Source organism: Labrus bergylta, chromosome 1 (assembly GCF_963930695.1).
Source record: "Labrus bergylta chromosome 1, fLabBer1.1, whole genome shotgun sequence".
NCBI classification, from domain to species: domain Eukaryota; kingdom Metazoa; phylum Chordata; class Actinopteri; order Labriformes; family Labridae; genus Labrus; species Labrus bergylta.
Genome location: NC_089195.1, coordinates 2925130 through 2935148, shown reverse-complemented (window position 1 = coordinate 2935148; position 10019 = coordinate 2925130). Strand labels below are relative to the sequence as shown.

General features: G+C 38.7%; 1 protein-coding gene across 2 annotated transcripts in view; it reads right to left on the bottom strand.

Annotated features, from left to right (window-relative positions):
* Positions 1–280: 280 nt before the first annotated feature.
* Positions 281–10019, bottom strand: part of LOC110004253 (testis-expressed protein 2) — a 34978-nt gene continuing 25239 nt past the window's right edge. The window contains exons 9-13 of one of the 2 annotated variants that reach the window (XM_065961983.1): positions 6270–6396; positions 4909–5016; positions 4317–4526; positions 2826–2946; positions 281–2237 (exon numbers count right to left, since the gene is read on the bottom strand). In XM_065961983.1, coding sequence (XP_065818055.1) covers positions 2088–2237; positions 2826–2946; positions 4317–4526; positions 4909–5016; positions 6270–6396 — 716 coding nt within the window. In that variant the 3' untranslated portion in view covers positions 281–2087. Of the gene's footprint in view, positions 2238–2825; positions 2947–4316; positions 4527–4908; positions 5023–6269; positions 6397–10019 lie in introns of both variants that reach the window. The other variant, XM_065961945.1, reaches the window with a different exon arrangement.

The following is a 10019-nucleotide window of genomic DNA, read 5'->3' as shown; positions in this document are numbered from 1 at the left end:
GACTTTATGTTGTCGACATGTAGGCTAGTTTACAATATCAAAAAATGATGAACTTAGATAAGTCAATTAAATGTGGTGCTTGTGTGATCAGTGGAGACAGCTTACATTAACACTAGGCTACATCAATGCAATGGCCATGAAGTTAGCCTATAAAGCAGTAGGCTATTACCCTTACTGCTGCCATTTCTTGTTCTTTAAAAAACTAAAATTTTTCAGTCCAGAGAAAATAAATCATAAAACACATACTGAAAACAAAAATAAAGCAAAATGCAAAAAAGGCTTTCATTGACAGTTTTATTTTTGCTCTATAAATAAAGCATAAAACACATAATCACTGAATTTGGCTTTAAAATGTCTTGATAATTGTAAAAAGTCATAATTAATTCACAGAGACAAATCATGGCATGTCTTCATATATCCTCGAAAATCTCATTTAATTCTGTTTATTCCAAAGCAGTAGACAAAAATACAACCATAACCCATCTCATGTAGTCATTCATAAACAAAAAAAAAGCAACCAAGGCATTACGGTTTAGACAGTCCTACAGAAACAAATCTATTGTGTGGTACAGAGCTTTAGTATCTTAAGAGAGCAACAAAATTAAACAAGGTAAGAATTACTGTAAACAATGTAAATGAAGGCATTGTAGTACATTTGTAACATCAATTAGAGGTGTGTACCTTTGAGCAGAGACAGATCCAACACCAGAGGTCTAATTAAGGAGTTTGGGTTGCCACAGATTAAAATATTTTATTAGAAAAGGGACCTGAAGTTAAGACTATACAATCTTGGCAAAAGTTGCTCTACTATACAGTTGTACCTCAACCTCATTGTTTTACACACAGCATGGAGTTTTTAAAGCTCTGTCATGTATTAGAGTTGGTCATTTAAAGTCACATCTGCTGAAAACATTAACACCATGAAGGTAGAAATGATGTACAAAAAAATACACCACATGGAACTCCATAAACAAAACAATTGGTTGACACATTTGGATATAAAAAGGTATGCAAGATCAGATAGTGTTAATCACAAACAAAAAGAAATCTTGTACTTTGCATAATAATTTGCATACCAGTGAGAATGTAACTGGGTGGAAATTGTTGTCATACAACTACAAGTAACCAAAACTATCCAAATATACATTCAATAGACATGTTGTAGGCCTCGTACTTCTCATCAGACATTCAGTTATATATTACATCCATATGAAGATCATACTAAAGCCTATGCAGCGTTTCTATCATTGCACTTATTGTGTTTTTGTACTTGTCTTTAGTGGAGACATTTTATACCAAAATGACACTTTTCCTAGACAATACATGTCTGCTCCTCAGCAATTATTTCCTTGTAGACATGGATAAGGTTATCATCGGTATAATAAAAAGAAAAAGGGGGGTGTTGGCAAATTAAGGTGGGTGTTCAATGTGTGGTCACAGCTCGAATGAATACTGCTAACTGTTAACACCTGATCAAATACCGTTGACATCATGACACTTTAAGGATCAAGGTTTCTTCTAGCATATAAACCTAACATCAAGTAGCTTCTTTCAATCATTTTTTAAATCTGATAACATTTAATGCATTTCTACAATTAAAGTGTTACTCTTCTTCACTAAATAATCCTTCACTCTGAACCGTTCTCTACACTTTGTTGTATTTTGAGAGGCATTCTTCACTCCAGCAAACTGCTCATCTGCAGCCTGTAAGGTATCTGGTGAATGCGTTCACATTAACATGGCCATACAACATTACTTAATGACATATATATTCCCCTTAATAACTCAGGTATCCCACATTGAGACACATGACTTTCTTCATCTGTCCCTATTCAATAGCTCCTTACGATTGTACAAATCCTTCACAGCCAAATAAGCTTTTCCTCTGGCAAGATAAATACTCAAACAGAGCAGCAAGCAACAGTTTGTTTTTTAGTGTTTCCTTGGTCAGCTCTACATTGTCCTTTAATATTAGTATGGTCTCCTTTAATGTGGATAAGAGACCCACTCACTAACACAAAAGTGTTTTTTTTTAAAGTAGTGTCTGATCCGTAGGCTTTGGCTCTACTAAATACTGTAAACAATCTTCATAGCTGGCTGGGACATTCCTTCTCTGGCTGAGGAGGCTCAGGGTCCACTGCAGGGACCATTAAGGGTCCGCCGGCTGTGCGGGAGTCCATAGCAGAATGCATGATAGTCAGCCATATGTCATCCATGTTTGGCATTACAAAGATTTTCTATAAGGACAGAGAAAGAATGTGATGGTGAATGGTAAAGACAATGTATGATTGACACATTAAGTCCTGAGTTTGAAAACATTTGATTTGTTGTGCATTTGTGTATGACCAAATCCAGTTCCGTAATATGGTAAAAAACAAAATCACTTCAGCAAAGTGAGGGGGGTAATCCTGAACAAAGGAGGAGTAGATACAGGAGAGATGCACTGATCAAACTGCAGTGTTGTTATTTGCTATTGTATTGTGATGTATTACCTTAAACAGTCCCTTTTTGGTTTAAAATGACAGTTGCTAGTGTAAGCCAAATACATCCATGATGGCAGCACACCTAAAGAAAACTCTACTGGATATAAAACCCATCCTTGAGATTATAATAGCACAGTAACGCCAGCATTTAGAACATTTCAGTGGAACTTTTAGTTCTGTCTTTAGTATTTTGTGTTCTCTCAGTAAGTTTATTCTGTTTCATTGTCTAAGGTCATTTGTCAACAAATTGATAAAAAAGAAGAAACAAGACAACTTTGCTGATTGGACATCGTGTCTCTGAATCCAGAATTGAAACCCCCAAAAAACAGTGCTTATCAATACCTGGAACTCCTGGTCCAGTTTTTTCTCTATCCAGTCGGTAACATGAGCCAGAGTGACTTTTCTTTCGCCCAGTTTAGGTCGCGCCTTCAGTTCTAGGTGAGGGGGCGTCCTGAAGCCATACCTGCAACAGTAAAGGTCAAGATGATCAATGATTTCAATTCAAACAATGTTATTGTTCACAAAAGAAGAAAGTGTAGTTCCACAGATTGCAGTCACCTCCAGCAGAGGGCAGTGATGTAATGTACACAGTAATGCTTTATTTAAAAATAAATAAAACTTGCACATGAATTTCTCTAAACACACAGATCCTTACATCCTTGTAAAGGTAGTTTTACATTAAATATACAGCAAGCATGTTGTTTATTAACTTCTAACTATTCATAGCTTTCACAGCTCGTCACACACACTTATGGAACTTTCCACCTGGCAGGCGAGAAAGGCTTTATACTGCTGCGCGCTCGGAGAAGTTATCACAGTTTTATTTTTTAAATTAAAGACAGTTGTCGTTGAATTGGATGCAATCCCAGAGACGAGGAGATAAACCTGGGTTGTACTTCTTCAGAATTGAAACGGTGAAAGAAATCCCAGAGGAGGAGAATGTGGATTGATGATTTTTAGAAGCTTCACTGTCTCTGTTGAGGGAACAAAAGAACAGATTTCTCCTAATATTCTCCAAATATTCTCCTACCATCAGGTCTGCACCCTCTGTTGACTCTTTTAAGTCCCGTCTCAAGACACACTTTTATATTTTAGCATATAAAAGAGTCCTCTGGTCCTGAATAGACCGTTTCTTTCAGGTTCCTTTGTTGCTTTCTTTATATATGTATACATATATATATTTCTTTCCTGTGGACGTTGTGATCTCAAGTTGTTTTTTCTTTTTTAATGTATTGTACAGCACTTTGGTCAAATATGAATATAAATATGACTTGACTAATACTGTCATCAAATATTGTTCTATGATGAGCTAATTATACCTCACGTATGGTTTGATGAGGAATTTCTTGCCTTTTAACTCCCAAAGATCAGCATAACTGACCCAGACACATTGACAATTATTTAAATACAATCCTGCAGCAGTGTGAGAAGAAGGATTCAACACTTTACTACAAGTACAACCACTGAAGTGAAATCTTGTCCCTAGTGCTGTATACAGGTCACACATGGATTTATCTTAATAACATTATTTTTCTGTGATTGTCAGGGGATGCAAACATGCATTGTTTTTGGAGATGGAAAATGAATCTGGTGCTGCAGCTCCACTGTGTGTTCAACGGTGCCCTCCAAGGCTTTGCGTTGGTCACGTGACTGAAAGAACTGTCATGGGAGGAAATTTGGCTAATTAACAACAAGCTAAGAATCATGCATTCAACTCAGATGGCAATTGTCCTCCATCTGTGGGAAAGAGCTGCCACATGACTCTTTGTCACGCTGACAGACATTTAAATTCACTTTGTGCTAAGTTAATGAAGAAGAAAAAAAACAACATACCAAATCCTGTCAGTGGGTGGAGGAGGGATGTTGACAGCTAGTGTTCCCTGGAGTTCCTGCAGCTCCACAGTGAGAAGAAGAGGTGTGTTAGACACTTCCTCCATTTTCTTCTTGATGAACTCTGTTTCTGTGGCCTTCTGGAAGTATTTGGACTTTGTGATCTTGTCCACGAACCGCATGATTTTACTGGGTTTGTGACCTCCAACAAATCTTTATTTCAGAAGGGAAGATACAAATGTAGAGTAGCTGTTAATGATGCGTGTAAAAATAAATTGATTTTTTTTAAATTGATAAATTAATCCCTAAAGCTGCCAACATATTGTTGGGGTTAATTATGTCCCAGTTGAAATGATTAAGTCAGTATACAACTCAAACAAAAAAACATTTACATTCAGTTTAACATTTATAAAGGCCCCCCCATAACAGCTGGGTTTTGTAAAGTCCAATGATGGTTTTTGTATGTACTGTGATTTCTGGATGTCTCATGTTTTATATTCAACAACAACAAAAACATCTGAATTATATCTGTTCCTCTCTTTTCCATCCTCTCTAGACAAGACTATACTGAGAGTGTCCAGAAAGTCTGTCTCACCCCTCTGCTCCTGCAGAGTCATTTGAGAGCTCTGACATGTCTTCCTCATCTGAGGATCCAGCGCTGGAGGACTCTTCATCACTATCAGCTAAGCAGTAAGTCCTCGGCCTGTATCTGGACACACAGAAATATACATGTAAGAAAAGAAGATTGTGAACACACACAAACACACACACCACCAAACACATCTGAATGTATGCAGTAAGACATTCACAAGGTCCTATGTGTTTACTTAGAACTAGTGCCACATTTCTATAGTAAAGCTAACAAAGAGAGGTATCGTTGCATAACTCGGGCAGTTCAAATGCACGTTTGTTAAACATTTTTAGAAACATTACATTTATGAATAAGAATTTATTAAGATAGTTTTAAAAACCAAGCGGGTCCAGTTTGGTTCAGTGCAGTTTGGTAAAGTTGGGTACGTTAAAGCCTGATCTTGCTTGCGTTTCCGCAGCCAACCGTACCTTTATTATGGTAAGCGCAGTGTAAGCCAGATTTGAAATAGCCATAGTCAGCTACAGAATAGTGTGACATCATAACAGCCCAACACAGTGTAGGCCGCTATTAATGAAGTTCAACGAAGAAGAACACAGTAAACAAAAGGGACCCTTTAGGGTCCGATCGGCACCCCAACAGAAGGGTACCAAAAAAATAGGACCGTACGGATCCCTTAGTTTGGTACCATTCCCAACTTTTGATGGTGGAAATGCCAATAAATGGGTACCGTACTGAACTGAACCAGACCGCCTGGTGGAAACGGGGCTAAACTGACACATCGACTGCATACTAAACCTGTTTCCTGGTTGAAACTGGCAGAAAGGAAGTTATGTCTTATGCAAGAGCCTCCAGAGATCTATACTGCACTCACTCTCTGTAATCTAAGCAGTATGACAGATGAGGCAGAGTGCATCTCTCCTGTATCTACTCCTCCTTTGTTGAGGATCAAATTTGTAAACACAGAAACACTGATACATTAAGAAATAAAAAAGTGTTAGGTGGTTTCATAAAATGAGAAAAGACTGTAGACATACAAATAAAAGAACGAGACATGAGCAGTATATTTATTGTTTTTAGAATCATGCAGCACTCACCGAGAGCAGGAATACACCCATTTAGCAGTTGTGTTAAAGGCAGAATCCAACCAGAGAGGAAGCAGCAGTGAAGAGAGAAGAGAGTGTAGAGAAGACAGCAAAGATATAGAAAACAAGAGTGAGCCAGACAGAATGTACAGATTAATATAGGTAGAGCAGAAAAAACAGGTAGAGCAGAAAAAAGGTCTTAAATCATTCAACTGAAAAAAATGAACCTTGATTTATTTTTTAAGAATGTGTCCGTCATCTAGAAGACTTTGACTGTCTTACCCATCTTTGCCAAATTCTCCTAAGCGGACACTCTCTCCCTCCTTGCCCAGGCGGATGAGGTTCATCTTGGTTTCCAGGGTCATCAGGAAGGAGCCGCTGTAGGAGAGCTCCAGGTCAAACCACAGACCTGAAGGGAAGCACAATAGTTTCATGAAATGTTTATCTGAGAGAACATGACAGAAGTGAAACTACAGCAGGGGGGAAGGTCCACAGAAATGAGACTGATTTACAGTGAACGCTGTACTCATCAGTGATGATACTTTAGTGACAGATCCCGTTTATCTCATGTTCAATGCAGTTCAGGCCACTTCCCTTCTCTTGTATGTTGAATCTCTCGCTCTGTCTTACTCCTTTGTTTCCACATTTATTCTTAGGCTCTACCCTTGCTGTCTTGCATTTTCTGTGACGCCATTCTCTTGCACCCCCCCCCAAGCATCCTAGAAGTTGAGACCCCAACAGATTTGATTTTCTTGATCCATCCACTAAAACGAGAAATACTCCGCCAAAGAGTCTGTGAAGGAGCAGATCACAAGGTCCTTTGAACAGAGGGGAAACAGTTGGGGAGCACACAATCTCCCCCCTAGCCCCCGTTTGATATCAGCAGGCAGGGGGGGGGACTGGCTGCGTACACAGCTCTATCTCGCTCGCTCTCTTTTTCCCTGCTTTGTCCTCTACTTTACCAAAACTTGCTATAATCTGGATAACATAAACCCTCCCCCAACAGCCTCAATCCAACCCCTGACAAACTTTGGGCGGGCTTTACATGCTACACACTTTTTATTTTTCTTCTTTTTGTTCAACACAGGATCACATGCTCTTGCATACAAAGAGCCCAAAAATAAACATGACTACCATGGTGTTTCTTCCTTGCACCACTGGGAGGCAGCAAAGGACAAAGGATTAAAAAAAACAGGTTAAAAGAAGGAATTCAAAGCACATTGTATGGAACGTGGTTTAAATCAAGAAACGTGAATGTATACCATGCAAAGTCTAGACAATGAGTACAAACATATAGAACATCATTAAGTGCACAGTAACACAAGTTTTTTCTAATATTTAGATATCTTACTTAACAACAGTTCACATGGCCGAGGAGTATAGGGTACAGAACCAGGTGACTCCAGGTTTCTCTTTGGGTCCATGAGAAAATAGTTTCAAGAAACTGTTGCTATTGTGCCAACATCTGTGGTTTAAAACACACAGCACTAGAAGAGGTCCCTGAAACTGAATGCTCCGTTAAGTCCTGAAACCCCAGTTGGTTGTGCAAAATGATGAGATCATGCAAAGAGTGTCACAGGGTGAAAGAAAATCAGAGAGAAACAGAGTTCTGCTAAAGTTAAAGCAGAGAATAACTTGGAGAAAGAATAAATAAAAACAGAGGGTTCAAAAATTCAGTTTGACTATGGAACAAAGACACAGTTTGAACTGTCTGAGTCTGCCCAACATAGTGGGCTTTGCTGCACCTGCCTGCCTGTCCATTGTGAGGTGGTAGATAAAATGACTGTGTCTAGATGGGTTTAGGTTTGTTGGAGGAAAGGATTGAAAAGCCTGGGTGCAAGCTGGGGGGGGGGCAGTGGTGTAGTGCTTCCTTAAATAGGGTAGAAGCACACTGCAGGAGTTAGGGTTGTGCATCCATCAAAGAAATACAGGGTTACCACTGTTATGCAATTAGCAATGGGCACTAAATCAAAAGTACAAGTGCCCATGCCATGTAGAGATTCGCACACAGACACACACAGCTGGAGAGGTTCATTGATCCAATGCACTCAGCATGTTTATTCCAGGAAAGGAAGCGGGGTGAGACGAGGCAAAGGCAGAACCTGAGACGCTTGGAAGATACAACCATTGTAATTCTAGTGGAAATTAAAAAAAAATGAATCAAAACTGACCAGAAAGTTTTCAATTATCAAGTCTAGTTATGATCGAAATACACAACATAAAATAGGAATAACAGGATTTCAGAGCATATACCTCTACCTTCTGTGTAGAGGGCGGCAATCAGAAGCTGATGACCTCTCAGCAACATCAACATTAGGGTAGCTTTAGTACACAGGGTTCCTTTAAAGTGGCTGTTGAAGTGTGTTTTGCCTGGAACAGCTCCAACAAATGACATCTCAGTTGGAGATGCAATCAATTCCTGCTCTGATTATAGGGTAATGTGAGTGCTGCCGGGATAAAAAAGCCAGTGACTCACAGCATTGGGGGGGGCAGTGAGACTAAAGAGTGAGTAAGGACACAAAGAGGAAGATGAAATGAAAAGGGAAAGAGAGAAAACAGGGAAGACAGTCAGAGACATGTGAAACGGACGATGAGACAGATCTGTTGCAGGATAAAGAGAGAAGAGGAAAAAAAATATTGCATGAAGGGATTGAAAGCTCAGTGCTGACTCAGAGCTGAATGACCATCGAGTGACTCCTTCAAATGACAAACACAGCTCCCACTGATCAAAAAATAGAACACAGTTTGCTTCAAAGTTCAGCTTTTATTTTAGGCAAAATATCAGTGGTATTGCTCCAAGCAAATGTACAGTCCATCACAAAGCTGAGACCTCACATAGCTAAGCCTCCACAGATAACCATAAGACCTACTAAAGTGCTTAGGGCTGGATTGTATTGTACTCAGCTTAGAGCTCACTAACCAATCAAATTTGGTTATACCTCTGAAACTGCATTTAAAAAAAACATATCGAGAGCGTTGTTTTCAAAGAGCTTCAGTACAACTTTCCTCCAATAGAGGAGTTTGAGTCATATTTTTAAACACACACCTTTTGTAACACGATCCAAAAAAAACAATCCTATCCGTGATCAAAATCTGTTCCAATCCAAACAGTGGGATTTAAGATCTGTGACACCACTAGAGATGAATCCTAACAGGACGATGACATAACACTCTGCCTTTTATTACTCTCTGCACTTTCATTACTTGTTTGTGATGTCTGCTCTGATGGTTATATGTGTAAGCACTTCAGCTTGCACAGAATGGTTTTCATTGGATGAATACAGCTGCTGCTTTTTTTAGAATAAAAGCATATTTTTGCATTCAGACATTGCTGTAGTAACATGATTTTATTAATCACAACAAGAAGATTAAAAAAAATAAAAGGCGGCGTTACCAGTCTTTAGACAAAAGGCCACTTCTGCCCATGTCAGAAGATTGCAAAAGTATTGTCCCAATTTGAGAGTTTATACTCCTTGTCGTGCTGCAAGATCGTGAAATAGAAAACAATATCTTGTATTTTGGAAAGATTTTGACAATGCTCTAATTCTTGTTATGAAAAGTAATTTAGGTAACTAAAAATAAAATCTCAGAGACCGAGAAAGCAACGGTCAACAACTGTTACAATGCAGAATGTGAAATGTACACTCAAAACAATACATTTATGTTAGATAAGTCTTTTTTTAATCTGATAAATGTATTTGCTCTCTGCTCGGCTTGATCAAATAAAGTCATCTCACCTTTTTTTAAAACCTCAGATTATTCAAGCAGTTTTTTCCACTGAGGGATACAAATTGTGAAATGTGGCATGACTCTTGCTTTTTAAGAAGCTTTGTTTTGTTTACTCCGTATACTGGAGGATCCAGCCAAGCTGTTCCGAGATAACAAGTGAACCTTAAACCGCCATGAACTGACCCCACCCCCTTTCATAATAAGAATTAGAATAATGTGACTAGGCGAGCCTTCTATTTCCTCATTGATTTCTATTTTTCCTTGTTTTATTTTAGTATAATTCAATTCAAAATATTGCTGACA